Genomic DNA, 22,008 nt, shown 5'->3' with positions numbered 1-22,008 from the left:
ATACATACTGGACTTAATCTAGTCACAATTAAAGTTTAATACTGACTGTGTAGCTCGCAGACATACTGATCCTTACTGTTTTCCAAAGTTTAATAAAGTTCTGAGCAGGAAAGTTCACTGCTCATCTTAAAAACGAGTTCACTTGTTCTTCTTCTCCGAGGGCTTTCACACATGCCGTCTTTTCCTTTTCATCCCCAGAACGAGACGCTTTCCACTTGTGGTAGTGAGAAGTTCAACTCGAATGACCTCAACTTGTTATGAACTCCAGAAAAAGCTACATTCAGTAACTGGGCGTCTATCAAAACCTGAAAGTCTGAATAAGTCAGTGCATCAATCCCATAATGCTTTACGCTGCGATGTTGGCAGTTAGTCTCTTTGCATTACATGTCAAAGTCAAACATTGCCCTTGTTCAGGCAGAGACGATAATATGTGTAATAGCTGCACTGCCGCCTGTGTGTTTCTCAAGCCACCACACACACACACACACACACACACACACAAATGAAGAAAAACCCCACAAACACAGGGAGAACATGGAAACGACACACAGAAAGGCACCGAAAAGCAGACTCAAACCAGGAACCTCCTCAATGTGAGGCCCGAGAGCCAACCGCTACCCCGCTGGGATTTGTTGACAACAAAACCGAGATAAATACCTATTCTGCCTGCCAATGTCACCTGCACACTGGAAAACAGTCGGCATTATGTCCATGTCCAGAGAAAGGCAGCGATAAATCTCGATAATGAGTACGCTGTGGTTGTGCAGTCTGTCTCCAGGTTGCCTCACAAATCTGTTGCGCGAGTTGACCCTCCGAGCGTCCAAAGGCCCCCCCGAGAGTCTTCACGCGGAGAGGGGGGGGATTAAATCACAAACTCAATGATTCTCTAAAAAGGTCAGCGCTTTCATTGCAATTTCATTCTATCAGAGCCTTGAGGTGGAATAACTCAAGTCCTCGGCCACGGCGGGCCACCCCGCCTTCCCGGGGGCCGATAAGGAAGCGACACGTGAGGGCAGAGAGGGTCCGCGGCCGACGGAGGCCACCGGGGGCGATCAAAGAGCACGCGGCCTTCAGACCCGCTGCCGTTCGTTCTCTCGCTCGCTCGCTCTCTCTCTCCACCTCCGGTTCTGACGGGGTTCCGTGACGCCAACACGGAGCTCGGTGCTGTCAAGCTGTGCAGGATGTGATGCTGCGTTGAATTAATTAAAGGGTGAGAAAGCCGGGGCGGTGGAGCCGGAGCACAATCTGCCGCTCCAGCCCACTCGGGAGCAGACGCAGGTCTTCCGGGGGCTCGTAGGACTGCGGACACCTCGGGGGGACGTCGTGCTGGTTAAAAAGGTGCCAATCCAGGAAATATTTCGCTCCCGATACCAGATTCTAGTAACAAAGTATTAGTACTCGGTAACTAAAACAAGCTTTTCTGGTGAGGTTATATTTTTTTCCCCCCACATATTAAGACAAATGTTTGGAAATGATTCAGTCACAGTGAAACAGTCAAACCGTTTTTAGAGAGTCGTTTCGGTGCGGATGGTTTTCAAAACGTTGCTGTGTTAGTGTGAAATGATGTACTTTCACTTGAACTGTTGTGTCCTTGTCATATTTATTCATGTGATCTCAACTTTTCATTCCAAGCTCAAAGACAATCAAATTAACACGCCAAAGAAAATGTGCACCAGCGCTTTCAGTAGGAAATTACAGCATTTCAAGTTGAGCTTTCATTAATAATTTTTTTAAAAGGTATTGCAAATTCTTTGACGGTGAATATGACCCGATTAACGAGTTTCAACTCAGTGTAAATAATTTGCTGTAAATTGTCTTCGGTCGTAATTCATCATCCCTCATCACAAGAGTGCAATATCACACACTTCCTGTTCTCGGCGACTTCTTTTATTTCACTCGACGATGCAATACAATCCACACAGTGAGAGGACAGAGACACGAATCTGAAAAGGCCTAATCCTGCCAACAGTTCCATCTCACGCCATCACGAATCCACCTCCACTGCACGGCGACACTTAAGATGTCAAGTGTGAGCGGACGAATCATGCAAAGGTAAGACAATGGACATGGCGGAGATGCGCTGTAGCACAAGAGAGGGGCAAGTAGAACACCTGACTGGTACAATACATCAAGTCCAGCGCAGAGACCGCTCCCTGCGTACAAATGAGACAGCAGAGCCACGTCATCAATCAAGTTATTCTCGGTTGTCAAGTACATGCACACACTAAAATACACACCGATGTGTATTTACAGCTCTAAAAAATTCCCTTTGAGTCACGCAGATTAAAGCGCGCATAAAAATCAAGCAGAACCTGACACAAAACGCTGAATAAAAAGAGAATAAATTACAAACTGCACGAGCGGAGACAGTTCCTCAGAGAGCAGAGAGGAGCAGAAACGCTGTGATTCAGTCTGATCGGCTCGGGTCTGAAATCAAAACTCCTCGTCTACATAAAGTCCTCTGCAAAGACTGTTACTGCTACAATGAGAGGAGGAGACGACGTGGTGGCGCTCCTCTGGAAAACCTCATAATTTGAAGGGCCCAGGGGAGAGCCACAGTCCCCACGGCATGCCGGGAAGTGTTAATGATCCGAGGTAAGCTGAGAGGCTGGTGCACCCTAGTGGTGACAGGCGACTCCAGCTCTGAAGGCCTTTCACACCCACTCCGCTTCAGTGTGGAGGGCTGCTCTAATATCGGGTGAGGCAATGTCAACATGTCATTGGACATTTTTCGAAATCCAGTAAAGCAGCGGCGGTTAAGCTGTAGATGTCCAACACCGCCGCATGAACCCTGCGCCTCGCCACAGAACCGGGGGACGTGACACACACTCATAATCCAGTTAATGGGGAGACAAGAAGGGAGGCAATTTCCCCCACATTCTCCCGGAGTCAGAGACGAGCGTGGAAGGAAACCATTAGTGGCGGGAGATAAAAAAAAAAAAAAAAAAAAAGGAGCGCCGAGCCAGCCGCAGCTTTCAGGCCATCAGCTCTTCTTGACACTGTCAATTAGGTCGGACTTCGGTGATTACAAGGACTGGAAATTGCAATGATTGCTGTCGGGCCAGAGCCCAGCGCTGCTTTACACATCTCCTTAGAATTAGAGGGTGAATACTACGTTAAATGATTAATGCTTATCAACAAGCATCGGGGGTGAAACATCATCCCACTCCTGTCCGCTCACACGTGTAAAAATGAGCTTTAATTCAGACTGAGCATCATGCCTGCTGGGTACAGTCAGGGTTAGAATCGGTCTCACTTTTCCTTCCAAAAGTTCCTGAAACGAGTCGGACGGTTGCACTCTGTGCGAATTGTCCAATCATGGTGGCAGCGTGTTTACCTGTGAGCTTCTTCACCGGCTGCAGCCGGACGCTGATGGCCTGGTGGGTGAGCAGCGGCGAGGAGGGCAGCGAGCGGGACACGCCCTCCATGATGCGAATGTGCTGCATGCCTTCGGTCATGGAGAGCGGCGGCACGGCGTAGTCGCCCTCAAAGGCACAGTCGCTGTCTATGCTGCCACCTGCAGGGTGGGGGTGAGAGACAGAGGAGAATCAACGTGGATGACATTTAACTGATGGAATTAGTTGCTGAGTCATGGTCACTGATACAAAAGACAAATAAAGGTAGTGTGTAATTCATTGTAACTGTGGGTCCGGAGTTGGCAGACCACAAAAACAAGCTTCAACTAACACTTAATTTTATGTGTTAAATGTCAATTTATCTGTGAATAAATCATATTATCTGACTGTTTACCGAATGAGATTTGAAAACCTTTAGCACAGACGCCACAGACGGATCAGAGAATTATCATGTGAACCTAAAAATAGAGTAAATTCCAAAGTTTTCCGATTTGTCGATTCTGAAAACAGACAGATAATCCACTGATACTCGAACACTCACCTGTTCCTTTCCACACAAACATGAAGTGAAATTAAGATGCAGAACCAATCAGCTTTGATGGCTTCATTAGAATTTTTTTTCTCTCCTCCTTTGTGTTCAAAATAATGAAACACAAATCTGATATTGTGCCGTGGTTCGTCACGGTTCATTAGCATACAGGAGAATTAAAAAGCTATTATCCCCACCTGCTGTTAAGGAGTGTAAACAGACAACACTGCATTGAATTTTCACAGAAACTTTTTATTTTTGCCAGAGCAAAGCCCGTGTGACTCACTGGAAAAGGGCGACAGGATTCTTTGAAGCTTCAAACAAAGGTTTTCTCCTTTTCACCTCAAGTTTCAAAAAGTTGGATTTCCAGTGGCTCCGAATTCCGTTGTCGTGTAAACTGACCAGACACAATAAAGTTTCGCGTTTTCACTTCGTATAAACTCACCTGCACTTAATCTTAAATGTCTTCCATGTGTGTTATTTTTATACAGTTTGCAAAGTCGTCCTGTGGGCTGGTTTTGGGCTGCAGGCGCTTTGACCTCAGTTTCTTTGGGAAAGGTCCAGATGCTTCTTTTTTTTTTCCAGAAGGAATACCTACAGTTAATATTCTCCTCTGTTCCAGTTATACAGCTTTGGGCTGAAGAACTAATTGTAAATCAGTCGTCGTGTCTTCACCAGTTCGGAAAACACCAAATGTAAAATGACTGCAGATTCTACCACTGAACTGAGAATCAACAGTTTTGACAGCTCTGGTTTTAAAATAGTGGGGTTTTTTTCCCCCCCGATGATTGACCAAACATTTTTTATGGTCTTTCCTTTTCAGTTTAAGAGTTGTTGTTTTGGGTTTACATGCAGCAAACTACGCTCAACATCAGCGCCTCAGTCCTTAAACTGTGATGTGATGCATTTCCACTATCGAGCGCAACTAGATTGGCGTGACCCAGAAGCCGGAGAAGCCCTGAATGCAACACGTGCCGATCGGCAGCCTGCCTGACCTCTGGAAGCCTCGCAGTAACACAATACACTGCAATTTTTGTATAATAAAGGAGGATTTTGGAACCATCTGAAATGTGTTTAAACAAGCCGGAAAAAGAGCAGAGTCATGACCACGAGAGAGCTTTTTATGTACTTAAAAAAGAAACAAAAAAAAAAACCTCTCACAATGAGCGGTAATTACAGACGGAGCATAAACAACCACTCACTCACTCATCCACCCTCTTTTCCTCTCTTGCTTCAAAAACCACAAATTATGACATCTTAGGTTTAAAAAAAAACAAACAAAAAAAAAAACTCAGCACACACATACACATACACACATTGAGGGACACAAAAGCAAGCGTCTGTCTGTAAACACAACATCTATTCGTACGAATGGGTTCAGTCTGGCTCATCCATATAGACGGAGCTGTGAAAACAACTGGTCAAGCAACAGTCAGAGAGCAATGGAGAGAGACACAAAACCATTATCACACTGCAGCACAAACACACACACACGCACACGCACACACACATACACAAAACACCATTATCAGACTGCAGCAGTGTGACAGGTCCCAGGGGAAGCATGGATGATGGTTCGGACGGGAAGGCACAATGGCTGCAGAATGCAAATATACACGTATTTAAAGTAGTTACACGCACACATACACACCCAGTTGGAGTCGGTCCATCCGTTTAGTGGAGAATGTTACAGCAAAACCAAAAGAAAAAGAAAACAGCCAGAATAACGGCCATATCTTCCCATATTAAAATTCCCCACATGTACAGAGAGTCGGGTATGAATACCAAAGGGAGGCAGAGTATTTTTGCAGCAATTATCGGTAGTCAAAGATTCAATTCAATGTTAATGTGTTCCATTATTCATTGAAAACAAACAACTGCACCACTATCAACCAATTACTCTCCATATAGGTGAATAACGTTGTGGAAAACATTGAAAAGTACAAAATGTTTTCTTATAATGGAGGGAATTAGCAAATGAATGGAACTCTTCTTGAAAAAAAAAAAAAAAAAACAGATAGCCAATTCAAAACACTACTGCTCAAAGTCCTGACAAACAGCTGGTAAGAGGACCACATCAGCCCAGTTCTCACATCATCACACGGACTTCCTGTCTGATTTCAAAATATTACTGCAGGTGGCTGTCCTGCAATGTTATGATCCATCTGGACCTCTCAGGTCGTCTGGATCAAACTTGCTTTCTGTTCCAGTGTCGGAACCAAAGCTGCACGTTTTTATGCTCCAAATATTTGGAACAAACTATCTGCAAAGTGCAGGATGGCTTCAAAGAAACAGGTTAATAAGACCTTTTTGTTTGCCGCAGCCTTTCAGTAAACACAGAATTTATTTAATGTTGCAATATATCTTTACCTCATTGACTTTTAAGCTCTCGTTTTAATGCTTTCTCTTCATGAGATCAATATGTGTGTGACAATCAAAAGTTTAATAATGTAAGGATTCTGGCCTTTTCAGTGAATTAAATGCTATAATATAATAGTGTAATAAGACATTTGACAATAATTACATTTGACCAACAATGTGTTAAGTGATTACATGACCCAAGCAGAATTAGGTCTTTTCAAAATGTAATAACAGCCACAGATACTGTAATAATACATAAATAATGTAATAATGGGTCTTTCTTGGGAAAAAAAGGTTTTGTGTGGTTTGCTCATCAACAAGCGGCAAATAACCGCATAATCGTCATAATCGTGCATGAGGAAACAAACTCTGCTATGCTCTTATTATTACATTAATCATTGTTACAGATGTTTCTTTTTATCTTTTTTTATCGTTTGCATCTTGCATGAAGTGGCTCGCAATACCGCCTATGACCACAAAATAGTGTGTTGAGTGACTTGAACATTCAGCGTGTTTATGGTCCAAGGAGACCCGACAAAGCAGCTCATAAAAAACCCAGTTTACTGTTCATCGCCTCTGTCATGCAAAACTGTAAATAACACATTTAGAGCCATTAGTACTAGACCACACGATCTGAGCAAAAAAAAGCACATTTGGCTTTTAGAAAAGGAAAATGTGCCATTGTTTTCTGCTGCTGGGGATCATTTCTCTACTGCCCTTGCAACCTTTCCTTTAGCCTGGTAGATAAATAGCCGTTAATGCCAACATAAATTGGTGTATAATGTAAATGATGATGTTAATCAAATGAAAACAGGCCCTGTTCGGCGAATGTCCTGACATTTTCCAGTGCTCTGCTACAAATCTCTTCTGAAGAAAGCACCAAAAAAAAAAAAATGACCTCAAGCAGCTTGTTAATATGCAGTTTAGACCAGAGAGAATAGCTGGCTCGATTAGTCATCTCATGTGCTAAACAAACACGGCACAAAGATATTGCTTACGCAAGTAAATCAGACCTTTAGAGTCACTAACAGCAGCAGAAACTGTAACGAAGCACATTGAAACAGCATCAGGCTGTTTTCAGGACGAAGCTTAACAGTAGTGCGCCCCATTGATTGTCTTTTTAAAAGAATCAGAATTGTTTTCTGCTGCGCGTGTGTGTGTGTGTGTGTGTGTGTGTGTGGGGGGGGGGGGGGGGGGGGTTCATTACAAAAACAAACAACAGCACCAACTAGTGGCCCAACATGAAAACGACATCATTTTCAGTGTTTCTGCTGTTGCTGTGTAAACGAACACCATTTTCAAAACACTGCTGTGTAAACATGAAACTTTTACGTTTCACCTCATATAGTTTGACCAAACACTCAAAGACGTCATCAACTCTGTAGTTCTCTGCATGGTCCCAGGTCATCAAGGCTGTTCCCATCGCAGGCTGGGTTTCTACCACACAGGCTGGTTTCAGTGAACGTCATGTTCACAGCTAGACGAGTCCAACAGATTTCTTCTTTTTTTTTTTTGTTTTGTTTAAATGTGAGTGAAAGCAGAGATTAGAGGGGTGGAGAAGGAGTGCCAGTCCCACTTTAGAGGCAAACTCCAGAGAACAAAAGCACTCCAGGGAAAATTACAGTGTTTTATTTTAGGTTGTCATAAGAGATGTGCAGCGCCGCTCCAGGCCTCAGAATAAACACAGACACCTTCTCATCAAGGTGTTTGACTCGAAACATGGAGGGGGGAAAAAATAAAAAATAAAACGAGACATGAAATCGTAATTACCCGAAATCTTTCCTTTCAGGCGCTAACATTCCCACAGCTTATTTTCCCCAGAAGTAACTCCCATTTACAGACAAAATTACAAGAATATAAAACATCTTACAGCGCTCTGCCTGTAAATATAACTTCATTTCCAGCGGCTATAAACTTTTCAACTATAAAGCCGAATAAAATACAGCTCTGCGAAAAAAAGGCCTCCACGGGTTCCTTCAGTAAAAACATTAAGGGGGCCAGGAGAGGGGCATTACAGGAAACGAGAGGCTAAAGGTGGGAAAAGAACTCAAATGCTTGTTTTCAACAAAATCGTTTCTCATTCACTCACATAATACATATTCACACCAGCACGGTACACTCCGTAACGAGAGCTTTTACCGGAAAACTAGAGTTTATTACCGTACGATGTCAAGCCGTCCGAAATGAGATTTGGATGCTTACCTTGGCCGATGTGGCTCAGGTGAGGTTCTAGACTGGGCGAGCGGGGGTCTGCCAAGTCCTCGCTCCCGCCATCTGCAGACGAGGAGCAGAAAGAGAAAGACAGCGAGTGAGCCCGGTGGTGCGAGGAGGCTTGAGACAGCAGCAGCGCCACCTCCTCCTCCCCGATCAGCCAGGTGTGGGACCGAAGGACCCCCAGCAGGCTGCTCACGCACAGACCCTCGACACCTTTCCTCCTGGAGCCCAGCCGGCCTCTCATTGTGGCAAAGGGGCTCCGCACCGCCAAGCTCAACTTTGTTCGCCTCCCCGTGCTCATGTTCAAAGTCTCTCTCTATCTCCTCGCAGGTGAGCAGAAAGCAAAAGGCATTGTTGCCGCCGTTGCAACGCAATGTTGTGATCAAGCCACGATGAAAGGGCGCACTGGGCTGGACGGTTCAATGAGCGAGGACTCGCGGTAAAGCAGTGGGCGTTTCCCTCGGATAGATCCACATACGGCTAATGATATGAGGATCAATTACGCCCAAGGGAGCATGCTGGCAGAATTAGCCACAGTGGATGGCGCTGCAAAGAGGAGGGGGGGGCTACATCAATGGACAGCACAGTCAGTGTCACTCGGGGGATTGTTTCATAATTCTGTTCAAGTGCACATAGATCTACTGTAAAGCATAAACGTTCCAGCAGAGGAGGTGTGGAACAAATGACTTGGAAAGAAAGAAAGAACTCCCAACAGAATAAAGTGAGCTATTATTAAAATCTAAACCGAGCTACATGCACAACAACAAGCCCAAACCAATGGATTATCTGCGTGTAGATGGACGAGCGATTGCCGCATTAAGCAGGGAGGCCCCTTTATCTCGGAAGGATTGTGTATTTTGGCAAAGCCCCACATTGTGTTTCGAACGCAGGGCTCACCGTCAACCCAGAGAACCCAAACAAATACTCGAGTATTATCTCTACAATCACAGATTCACACACAGTGTGTGCCAGTAGCCACGCAGCAGGCGAGATTGGCTCGCTGGTGGAAAGATCAAGCTTGTCGATAGACAGATAGAATAAGCCATGGGGCTTGATTGTATGAGAACTGGGCCAGCTAGAGATTGAACCTGATTGCAGAAGAGTCCTGCACAGAGTATTTGTCAGTATTTGCCTTCATGGCCCGACCCACCATGTTGAGTCAATAGTCATACATACAAACAAAATGTGAAACGTCATGCAATCGAAACACATTGGGTTTCTTTTTAGGCGTGGTTCTGACACATTTCCTTCAGTTCTGACAAAGACACAGATCGTGCTGCAAACACCTCACGTGCTCGCCTCCAAAAATAGATTCCCACCTTGTGTCTGGTGGGCCGCATCGTCACGTAAAATCAATGTCGTCAGAATCGATGGGGGCCATGAAGACGATGAGCATTACTTCCACCGCGAGGTGCGAGAGCAAACGCATGCAAACACATTTAAGATGTGTGACACTGGAAGCGGAAAAAGCTTGTAATAGATTTTTGCACACTTGCTCCGGCGGCAGATCTGACGGGCACCTTCGGGGACGTTTCGGGCCGTTTGTTCATCATTACGCTGATCTGAGGCCTTAATAATAGCAAACCCCCGTCTCGTTTGAATGAGTCGTTATATTGTTTGATTTCAAACACTTCAAACGGGACCTGCGATAGTCGCACAACCTGCAAGTAGTTTTGGAAACGAAAAGAAGCTGCGGGCTTTGCGGGAGATGAAACAACTTTTATTCAGGTTCAATTACGCACTGAATGACGAATTGATCTTAAATGTGCTCAAATTGCTGAAGGTTTGGTGGAGAAATATCGACTTTTTAAGGTAAGTGGAGTATGTTTTGTCCTTTTTTTGACACGGTTTGCATTATTCTTTGCAGATTGTTTGTTTTTACTACACGCTACAACAGCAGTAAACAATTAATTCTTCAGAGGGGAGCCACATTAAAAAACAAAAAAGATTTTTGTAGAGTACCTCTTACTAAAAAGCACAAAGGTTTAACCTTCTTTCATCCATAATCAACTGGGATTGACCCCAGGCTCCATGGGCGAGTGGGTTTTTCTGTGTAGAGTTTATATGTTCTTCCTGTTGCTGCAATGGGGGTTCTTCAGGTATTCTGCTTTGTCCTCATGTATCCAGGGTGTCTAATGTGATATATCAATGTTATTAAATGGACAAAACCCTTTGCAGCCACAGCAATTCCATGAGAACACAAAAGCTCTGGATTAAAATGTTGCCTGTAATCGGCTCCGGAGTTCGACGAGGCTGAGTTGGATAAAGCCGTTTAGGCTCGTTTCCCAGTATAACATAGCGGACTGCTTTTCAAAATATCAATGTTGTTATATGTTAGTACTCTAAACATTCCTTGTTCAAACACTTTGGGAGTTTTTCTAGTTTCTACACAAGAGTGATTTGAAAATGAGAGCCAGTTGAGGGGTATCAAACACAAGGACCTGGAACATGGACCATAGCCCACCGACTGTGTGTGACACTTTAAATATTTAGGAGGATGTTTGAGTTCCAATTTAAAAATCAAACCTTGGCCTTCTCTGGATGTACAAGGCCGAAAGGAGAGTTCCTATCCTCACTATGTCGGCAGCTCTTTGCAGCTGTAAGGCTGCATTGCCGTGCAGGGATGTCAAAGGAGCGAGCCAATTTCGCACTTGGACAAAGAGTCATTATGGGAGAAGTCAGCGTGACATCTGATAGCGATCCCATGGAGCACGGCGGAGAACACTGCCATCATCATCGCTCAGGCTGACTTTGATGAACCTCCCAGTCTCCACAGTTCAATGTGACCTCTGATCCAAAAAAAGAGGCTCCGTTCACAGGTACTGTCTGCGGGTGATTGCGACAAATTGTGGTCTTTTAAAAATCACCTCCTGCGACGCGCAGTGCGTGTCCGACGGGGAGTTAAGCTCCCCCGGTGGAGGGGAGGGAGGATTGATCAGCAGGCTGGAAATCCACAAACTCCAGATAACGGATATGGCGAAGGGATGGTGGAGCAAATTACTATTTGAAATGGATTTGGTTATGTTCCTGTGACTGATCAATCACATCGCGCACAAAGGAAACTAATTGACTTGCCCCCCCCCCCCCGAAACTGCAATCGATGCCCGTCTCGTACTCGAGGGGCCCCAAGAAATGACAGCGGCCAACAATGGAAAGAAAATATAAATGCAGCGGAGCTGCGTGAAAAGCAAAACATCCTGGATATTAAGGGCCCAGAGAATTGCATCCTTCAGCTGAACGACTTCCCTGACAGAGCGATGATTCACGCCGCGGCTCAGTTCTACTTCCTACCTGTGCTGACGGCTGCTGTGGGACGCCGACGTTACCACCATGTTGTCAATCTGAGGTTTCCCACAAGGAAAGGAGGGGAGTTCACTAATTAAACCGCAGCTGCTCTCCACGTCCAGCTACATTTTTCTCACCATTTATCAGAATAATAAGCGATGAGTACTGGGACCAATAAGTCTTCATTGACATACTTCAGAAGGCTTTTTTACTGACAGCTTCAAAACTACTACTACTTTATTTTTTTAATTGGCTGTAAAGTTTGGATTTTTTTTTGTACCAACGGCAGCTTGGGGGGGAAGTTTTGAGAGTAGAAGAAAATAAAATTTAAAAAAAGATGGAAGGGAGGTTTTTTAACTGTGTCACAGACCATCGCCTCCTATTGGTTACTTTCTTCTTATTAAAAAGGATTTGGCTCTTCTGATGTCTTGTGAACACATTCCAACACAGTGGATGGATAGAAAACTTAAATGCCGTGAGGTTTAAACTGTTAGAAGTGCCAGAATGTCTTTTTCAAAAATCAGGGGTGTCAAACGTAAGGCCGAAACAGGCCACAAGAGGCTTCAATCCAGCCCAACACAAAGCAAATTCTAAAAATTTCTAAAGAAATATGGATGTTTTTTTTAACACATTTCTTAAGAGTAGTGGACACAACACAACACTGAGACATTAGTGACGCTGCCAGGAAACACAGCTACCTCGTTGCTATCAAACTAGCCTCAAAGTCCTGCTGTCAGGTTGACTTTGTAAAAACACCCACAATGCAACAGATACAGGAAAAGGTTTTTCATGATATTTTGCACCAGAAGGTTTTATTAAAATACACATTTGGGAGAGAATGATATTGGTTTTGTGAAAATAGAGATGCTTTCATCTTGTATATTCTATGCCACAACAATGAAAAAACTTTAAATTTCAAATTTAAAAGGTTACCAAGGCTGAATGTGGCCCCTGAACTAAAATGTGTTTGACATCCCTGGTATAAACTAAAACCTAAATTGTCCATAGGTGTGCCGTGGTGATCGGCTCCAGCATCTTCTGATCCTCAATCAAATCCTGAAAGTCTTCTCCAATTCGCTCAAGCTTTTCTGCCCTTGTGTGCACCCACTGTCGGGCCATCGAGATAATAAGGCAAACTTAATACCGTAATCGACTTTAATTTTATCGTGATTCCATATCGAGATTGTTGCATCACTCTAATTAAATACACACTCTTCAAATCCCAATACGGACTTCTCCAATCTCCAATCCCGACGACTGTGAAGCCGAAACAGGAGGGGAGGGATTGTGCTCAACCGAAGGTAATAAAACTTCCCGACATCTATTTAGCACCCAGTCGCCCACACACTAATAAAAAACCAAGATGTATATCATAAATCATATGAAGTTGTCTTGTCGCGGGGTAATTTTCCAAAATAGGCCGCTTTGAAGAGTGTTGGGGGGGAAAAAAACAACAAGAATTCATAATTGAGAAGAGAAAATGCCAAGAAGTGAATCAGTGCCGATTCCTGCAGAGAGCCTCGATCCTGACTGCCAAGCTGCCTCTGCTGACGTCTCAACAGGAGAAACCAAGATCCAACGGACCGAGAACTAAACTCCAGTGCTCCTCGGAGCATCACAAAGTCACACACACACCGAACGGCACATCGCGGGCTTGAACAAAGTTTCATTTCATGTAACTGTTAACCGCTTTCCTTATGAATTGCCTTCAGCTGGCAAATGCAAATTTGCACATTGAAGTGTGGGATTAGGCAAACATTTGGCATCTTTGCTGGACAAATTACTTGAGTGATGATCAGAATTGCAGTCTGCGCTCTGCCAACCTAATTAGCACAGAAGTTCTTGCATAAGCTAATTGTTTTATTGGAGACTCAAGTTGCAGCGATGGGAAACACTTAGCTGGTCGACACTTAGCTGGTCGACACTCGTTCCTGTAATGAACAGATCAAGTGATCATTTCTGTCCGGATTCAGGTGTCAGACAAATGTTTTTTCTCTTTTGGTTTGATTTTCATTTAAGGTTTTAATCAGATTCACAACATGCTGGATGCATCTTAATGAGTCACAGCACCGAGCCATATGAGGGCACGCACATCTGCTCACTGGTGCAGTGGAAATGTTAATCAGCATCACTTAAAGTAACACAGAAATAATATTTTATATGCATACATAAACACAAAATTACACTTTTTTACTGTTATGAGTTAGAAGCTTCTTATATGTGCACTTTCCTCTCATTCATTCTTGTGTTTTAACCTTTATGACAACAAGTTCAAGTTACACTGAAGGAACTGATGAAGGTATAGACGGTATATAACAGGTATTAACTTACTAAAGCAAAGAGGTAGAATCTATATTTTCATTGAAGTTACTATTTTTTTAATTCAAGTGCCTGTATTGCTACTTAAGTAAAAAAAATAAAAGTTCTTTTGCTGAGAAAAACATTTTATGTACAAAAATCTATCCTGTACTGAAGTGAGCCACTCAAAGAACACTGCACAGGCAAACTGCCATTATAAAATGATATTCAACCACATCATCCTACCACATTATCCATGGACACACTTGAATGAACAACTAAAGCAAGAATATTCCTCCGAGAATCGACTGACCACTTATCTCGTCCCTTATTTCTGCAGTTTTCATCTAATATCAAACATAAAAATCACATTCTCTGCCACAATTAGAAAGAAAATGATGAATTCAATCTCTAGATAACCGTTATTCGGTACAAAAATCCCATGAGACAACTGTGAAGAGAGAAGGAAACACTTTTGGTCTGGAATCCGCTATTCTGAGATGTGTTTTGACAAATCACGAATGCTGGAGTGGAGCCGTGTGGAAGCTCAGCGGGGCTCGAGAGGACGACTTCCACCGTTTCGCCGAAATAAATGCTAATTTATGTTTATATGTGAAATGAAGCCACTCCAACTGAACTGTGTAGGTGGGGTTTGATCAGATTGGACTAAAATTGCAGGTGTTCAAGTTCAAAAAAGGGAGAAAAAAAAAGTATTTATATTCATTATGGATTTGGTTTTGAAATGTTGAATTAAAAAAAAACAAGAAAATCCAAATGGATGCCACAAATGCACTGCATTATATATGTGGCTCGACTTGAGAGGTGAACACAATCCCGTCAACTGCTAAGGGGCCTTATATTGAAGAGAAAACAAACCGCAGCAGTTACAGAAACTTCCGGTGGCGGAAGACGCCGTAATGGACTGTTGTGCTCTAGCTATGCAGAGCCAACAGTTTCACCACCACAGTGTTTCTGATACTCGTTTCTTTTTAACGAGCCTAAAAATAAACAAGCCGGCCAGTAGGAGAGCAAAGACTCTGGTGTAATGAGTGGGCAGTAAACACCTGTAAGTGTTTTTCGAAGGCCCAATGCCTACTGACAAGAAGATAAAAGTGAACTGAAAATACATCTCCGGCCCCATTCACACGTTTTCAAGTGAAAACGCAAAAACTTCCATTGCGTCTTGGATGTAAATGTGAAACCTTTTTTCATGTGAACGAGGCCATGGCCTTTTTACAATAACCTCTGCAAGCTTATGACTACCGGATCATACAGAAGACATAATAAAGATAATATTCTTGAATAAATGGGGCTGCTTATCACTACACACCCAGTAGACCAACCAGATGATGCAGCTTTGCATTTCTGTCCTTTAAATATATAAACTCAAGCCAAGAGACTATATTTCACACCTCTAAACTGGGGAAAAATACCTCTTTACCTCCACCTTAGAGACTAAACAGTATTTAATTGCTACCCAAATAATGCAGACGAATCCTTACTGTTGCATCCACGGCTCATTTGTTGTTCGCCCATATTGGCTTACCTGCCCAGAGCAGACTGTAAATCAGAAGCATCTACCAATTTACCAAGCAACAGCGGATGCAATAAAAGAAGAAATATCCCCACATCCCAGTTACGCCCAGAGCACTACAGGGGTATCTGTCTTTGTCCTGTTATTACATAACGCTTGATTACCCAGTGGCTACGTTGAATTGTAATCCGGAGCCGTTTTTAGCTCACACGACTGCTGTTGCTACACACGCTTCTGTCCCGTTTGCTTCACCTGCGCTCTGAGCGACAACATGACCTACACGAAATAAGATATTCCACGTCAACTGATGGGGTTGCCTTGGATAATGTTGATAAATAAACTGTATATGAAGTTTAAAGTACATTTTCTGTACCGCTTCATCTAACTGAGGGTGATAGAACACTACGGCTGATCGCTGACTGTGACGAACAGCTTGTAAATACACAGGGAGAACATGTTGACTTCGAGGTGTCAAACATAAGGTCTGTGGGCCAAAACCGGCCCACAAGAGGCTCAAATCCACCAGCAAGCCACCAAGCAAATTGTAAAAATGTAAAAGAAAACAACACAAAACCAAGCTGAGAACCAAGCTAGCTTTAATGCCATGTTGTCAGGGTGAGTTTATGACAACAAGCATAACGTAACAGCTATAGAAGTTGTTGTTTTTTTTGACATTTCACTGACTGTGATCATTTTCTGTAATAATTATTTGATTTTACAAAACAATAGACAAGTTTATCACATATTCTCTGTGCCACAACAACAACAAAAAAGACCATTTAAACATTATTATGGCACTATATTATTCACTCGAGATGAAATTGGGGCGTTTGTGGCCCCTCAACTACAGTATGTTTCATTGCAGCTTCACCGATACCTCAGCTCGGGTCTCAGTGTCGCGCGGTGTCTGCTACTCTTATGAAATTTGTTAAATCAATGTCTTTCTTTGAAATTTGACGGCCGGATTGGAGGCTCTCCTGTGCCCGTTTCAGCCCGAGGGCCTTATATTTAACACTCCTGTTCTACATTAAACAGAATCCTCAGATTGTGTCACTTGCTTCAGAAATCCGCCTGGTATCTCCGCTCGTCCCACTAATCCACCTTTAAGATATACCTTACAGTGGTACACTTGTCCTGAGCATGACCTGTAATCCTCGATAGCATAAAAGGTCTTTTTTTTTTTCCTGGCCAGAAATACTAATAAACTTGGTCCTCTTCCCTCCAGAAGAGCCCGGAGCCTGTGACCCTGGCCAGCGAGGTGTATCTGGAGGACAGCGAGCAGCACGGCGGTGGCGCGGAGCCAGCGAGGTGACGCATGTGTGAGTGGCTGAGTGCGTCAGGCTCTGGCTGGCAGCACCAGCACTCAGCAGTGTCCTGGATGGAAGGATGGATGGACGGATGGATGGATGGATGGGTGGACGGAGGTGTTAGGATGGAGGAAGCAGGAAGAGGTGTGTATGAGTGTAACTGAGAGAGATCGAGTGAAAACCAAAAAAGAAGGAGTGATATGCCCCGACTCCCACACTGCCATTCGATGCTGAGAAATGCTGTGTCGCAGCACTGAGTGGGTGGGCTTCGTTTAAAAAAAAAAAAAAAAACGCACACACACACACACACACACACACACACACACACACACACAAATAAAAGAGTCTGGGGAGAAAAGAGAGAGAAAGGCCGCATCAAGCATCTCCTACCTCCAGTCTGACACACCGCTGGGGTTACATCACAGAGCAGGGAAGTGAAAAGCGCGCAGCAAAAAATAACTACACGGAAATGGAAGTGTTAGAAGAATTTAGTTTCGCATGTCCTGAGACTTCGAGAAAGACAGTGAGGAGAGAATTTAAAAAAAACAAAAAAAAACAAAAAAAAAACAAATGGCTCTGACTCCTGGTCTGCCTCGCGGCGTTTCAGTGAAGAATGACTCTTTTGTATTCTGCTCGTCTTTAATCCCCGGCAATGACACACAGAGGGACGGCAAGACGTGTGGAAAGCTGGCATGCCACCTGTACCACGTCAACTTGCTATACGGAGACAATTCCACTCGTTTCCTTGATTTCTTTTTACCAGCTTCAACCAACCTGAATAATTTCTCCAATCAATCATCAAATAAAAAAATAAAAAAAAGAGAATTACAATTTCCAAGAGCAGAATTGCCAAGTTTGTGTGTGTATAATATCTGGAAATTCAATTTATTCAACAGAAAAACAGCGGCAATCGAAAAAATTTTTACGATTTATCTTCCGAAATAAAAGCTTCTCCAAACAAAGGTAACAAACAAGAAGACATAAGCTAGAAAAACACCAAATTCATCCACGGGTTGAGGCAGTGATGTTGAGTTACTGCAACAAATGACTCGACAATAGAAGAGACAGTTGGAAAGTGGAGCCAGTAGAGGAAGATTAATCTAAAGGGGCTGAATCTGCTCTGACATGAGCTGCAAACATGTGCGCGCCCAAATTAATGAGCCCGTCGACCGATCGGCCGGAACGTCATGAGCGCTGACAGGTGACGGCAGAGACGCCGATTATCTCTTCATCGTGGCATCTGTTAGCGAGAGGGATACATCAGCAGGCAAGTGTTGTTGATGCAGCTAAACGCTGAGCAACTTTACTCCGTGTCAGACAAAAGACAGGCGATGTCGCGACGATACTCGGGACCCGTTGACACGACCGATTTTCAAGTGAAAAACGCGTCGTTTTTGCATCTCCCATTTCAGACAACTTTCACGTTGACACGACAATGGCGGCAACGCTGAAAACATTGTAGGTTTCATGTTGGGCCACTAGTGGGTGCTGTTGTTTGATTATGTAATGAAACCACACATAGAATACACCATAAACATCAACAATGGGAGAATACGGACATTCCAGTGGACAAACTACCAAGCTAGATTGTCATTATGGCGACTGTCAATTGTAAAACTACCAAGTCCCTGAAGAATATGGACTGGGAGTCCACAAGTTTCATTTTCCCCCATTTACATGGAGACAGAGTCTGACTGTTATAAAATCTTGCCTTGCCCTCGGATGTTATCAGAAAGTTAATTTTTCAGGGGCTCCAAGTGTCGTTATCGTGTAAATTGACCCCCAAAATCCTTTCTTTTCTTGTATGAACAATTAAGAATTATTACGAGAAGAGGAAATTGACTTGTTAAAAGCATCGGTCCTGACTGTGATTTGTGCAACAACTTGTTTTGTAGCATCGCCCGCAGTCCTTCTGACCTCGGTCCTTCTGCGGAGAGGCGACGGGCATGTGCGACTCCTGCTAAGGTTGCAGATGCCACTCCTCGGCACCGACAAAGAGTGTTTAATGAGAAAACCTCCGGATCCTGATGAATTCACACAGCGAGGCCGGGGAGATGAGCTCCTGCTGCAGTCGCTGCTGGTTCATTATGGCGGAAGATATTTACTGCCTTTCAAATTACTGCTGTGTGAATGACAGTCGGAGCCATTACCATACGGCGGCGTCAAGAAGGACGACTGCGAAACACGATGCCGGTTCCCGTTGGCCACCTCTGTTGTGTGGGATTTGCAGAGCTTCACAGCTAAAACAAGAATTGGAAGTTGGTAATGCACCTTAATCTTGCTTTCTGCCAGCTCCACTGGGAATGATCCGGTTCTCAGACGATCACTGAGAGCGACACTCAAGGAATTCAAAATCATGATCCAGCTACACAACAGCAGCAACAACAAAAAAAAAAACAGAAATATGATCCGAAAAACTGCCTCCATTATTCCATTTAAAACTCACCAGACAGCGCTTATTCAAAAGTGAGGCATTTGTTGGCCTGGGGCATCAATTAATTTCCCTGTTTTGTAAAGAATCCAATTATTTTTTTAACAAGAAACAAAGGTTAAAAAAAAAAAGGGTCTTTCATCAAATGAGAATGCAGAGTAAAGTCCGAAAAGTGTCGTGGCCTCCAGTAGAGTTCAGTCAAAGACTTCAGTGTCTGTGCAGCTGTTGATAGGACCAGACCGAACACAGTGGAAATGATGATAGAAAATAAAGGGATGGAACATTCACTTCAGAAATACAGTAATAATAATAATAAATGCTATGTTTATTGTCTTTTGCTCATGCTTTCTACGATTTTCCTTGAACAACAGTACCAAAATGAATCAGATTAAGAGGTACAAATGCAGGAAAACATCAGGACTCTATGTTGACAATATGCGGTTTACATGATCACTTGAATCATAATGATATGTTTTTGAGAGATCATGTAAAATGGGCTACTTCCATTCTGTCAGGAAAATCCTCCATCTCTCAAAAAGCCACACTGAAGTCAGTTCCACTTTCCACAGACTGTCTACAGTCGACATGACTAATCATAGTGATGAGTGACCATTTGGTGATGTTCGTTGAAAAAGCCACAACCAGAAAATGCGTCACATTTTGCAAAAAAAAAAAATCATCTGAGGGAAACAACAACAACAACAAAAAAAACCTTATAGAGTGCAAGAGTTTCTTCAAATAACACAATACAATCACTTGTTTATCTGTGGTCATAATGAGTTAAAGTGTGTCGTCTGTTTACCTGAAGCACGTGGTGCAACTTAATAATAAAATGTCAAACAAATACCTCATCATGCATACAGTATCTAAAAGAAGTAGTTTGATGGAAACTAGCGAGATGAGTAAAGTGTCATTTAGCTTTTTCTCCTCATATCCAGTCGAAGTTTAAAGCTTTCAACCTGCAAGACAGTAACAACTGAGGCGATAAAGTGGCGGCAGAAGAGACGGAGAAGAGGAAGACCGAGGTGACCATAGTAACAGATGAAGCATGGAGGATGGAGGGAGGTGGAACGGAAAGACGACGGAGGCTGTCCTTGCTGCTGCGCCTTCCTCCGTTGCACTCTTGTTATTCTTATCCTCTGCTTGCCCACAGCAAGGCAATAACTCACTCTATTCTCAGTGTCACTGTGATGATAGTAGAGAGAGAGAGAAGGGGGGGGTGGGTGTACATGCACACGTGCAGAGATCATACCCACACTACTCCAGTTGCAGTGGAGATGGGTCTACAACTGCAAACAGGCAGGCTTGAATAATGAAATCCACATTAAATATAAAACAGATGAGGGGAATGTAGAGCCATGGCAGACACCAATACTTACACATGGTGCAGAGAAAGTAGGCTAGTGTATGTGGCTGGATCTCTTTTGTCATTTACATGACAGCTACACACTGTACTATGGCGAGCGCGCCACGCGGGCTATATTTAGATGTGACAAAACATGTGCACTTATGCACGCAGTGTTAACCAGCGGGTTTCAAAGTGTGGGGCATCAAAACAACAGGAAGAATCTGGCAGTGGAAGGGAGGGGGGGGCTCCTGAGGTTATGAGTACAGATAAAACAATCAACCCTTTATTGTGCAACTTGTACGAGTTAAACCAAATTCCTTTTAATTCAGCCCAATTTCAACTTGAGTGGGCCGGACCAGTAAAAACGTGCAGAAATAATCTCAAAATTTCAACTTTAAAGTTTGTTTTTTTAATTGTTGTTTTTGTGGCACGATGATGAAAATGTCTTTATTCTCACAAAATTAAACAATTACTACTGAATGTTACTACAATCTCATCATAAAGGCAATTTTGATGAAACGTTCTGGTGTAAAATACAGTGAAATGTCCAAAAAAACATTTCCTATAGCTGTTGCATTTTGTTGAAAACTCAATATTTTCTTTGAAATATTTACCACTTGCTTGGTGGTTTGGTTTGATTGAAGCTTCGTGCCGCCGGTTCTGGCCCACGGGCCTTTGGTTTAACACAACTGATATATAGGATGTGACAACATTCTGCATGAAAATAAATACCAAAAATGTATCCTATTCAGAGAGAGATTGAGTATTGAATAAATGATTTGTACCGTCGATAGCAAGCCTCGAAAGTTTTAAAAATACATCTCAAAGTAGCTTTCAATAACATGCTTTCAAATAGGAACCTCTTACGTGAGGAGTTATTGATTTAGGGAAAGTTATTACCTCATTGACTTGTCTGGTTTTTACACTGGAGGCGCTTCCTGCTACGACTTAGGAAAAGTTTATGAACTACTTCAAGTGAAAATGCCAAAGTTATGTGGGGTCAGTTTACACGACAATGGTGCTTGGAGGCACTGAAAACACAACATTTTGAAAATGCTGCTACTGCACATGCACCCTACGGAGGTAGTGACAAGTTTTTGGTACATGTGCAATGGACAATAAGAACAGAAGCTAAACGAAACTAAATTATTTGAAAAATTATAATAATAACATGATGGCATTCGATCAGAAATGATCACTTGGTGTTTGATGGCATATGTGGTGTGTGAGTCAGGGTGGGGGGGGGGGGGGGGGGGGGGGGGTTGTAATGTGGTTCAAGAGGGGGGGCTCATCCATCTGCACTTTGGGAACCTCTGCTCTAATAAAACTGCTTCTTCCAGTAAAT

General features: G+C 43.3%; 1 protein-coding gene across 2 annotated transcripts in view; it reads right to left on the bottom strand.

Moving 5' to 3' along the window:
- tanc2b (tetratricopeptide repeat, ankyrin repeat and coiled-coil containing 2b) overlaps nucleotides 1-22,008 on the bottom strand; it is a 159,636-nt gene that overhangs the window by 77,116 nt on the left and 60,512 nt on the right. For both annotated transcript variants that reach the window (XM_080517324.1, XM_080517325.1), the window contains 2 exons: nucleotides 8,449-8,520; nucleotides 3,338-3,517 (listed from right to left, as the gene is read on the bottom strand). In XM_080517324.1, the coding sequence (XP_080373450.1) occupies nucleotides 3,338-3,517; nucleotides 8,449-8,520 (252 nt within the window). The remainder of the gene's footprint in view (nucleotides 1-3,337; nucleotides 3,518-8,448; nucleotides 8,521-22,008) is intronic.

Source organism: Blennius ocellaris (assembly GCF_963422515.1).
Source record: "Blennius ocellaris genome assembly, chromosome: 21".
Classification (NCBI taxonomy): domain Eukaryota; kingdom Metazoa; phylum Chordata; class Actinopteri; order Blenniiformes; family Blenniidae; genus Blennius; species Blennius ocellaris.
Note: the sequence above shows the minus strand (reverse complement) of the source record. Positions and strands in the feature narration are given on the sequence as shown.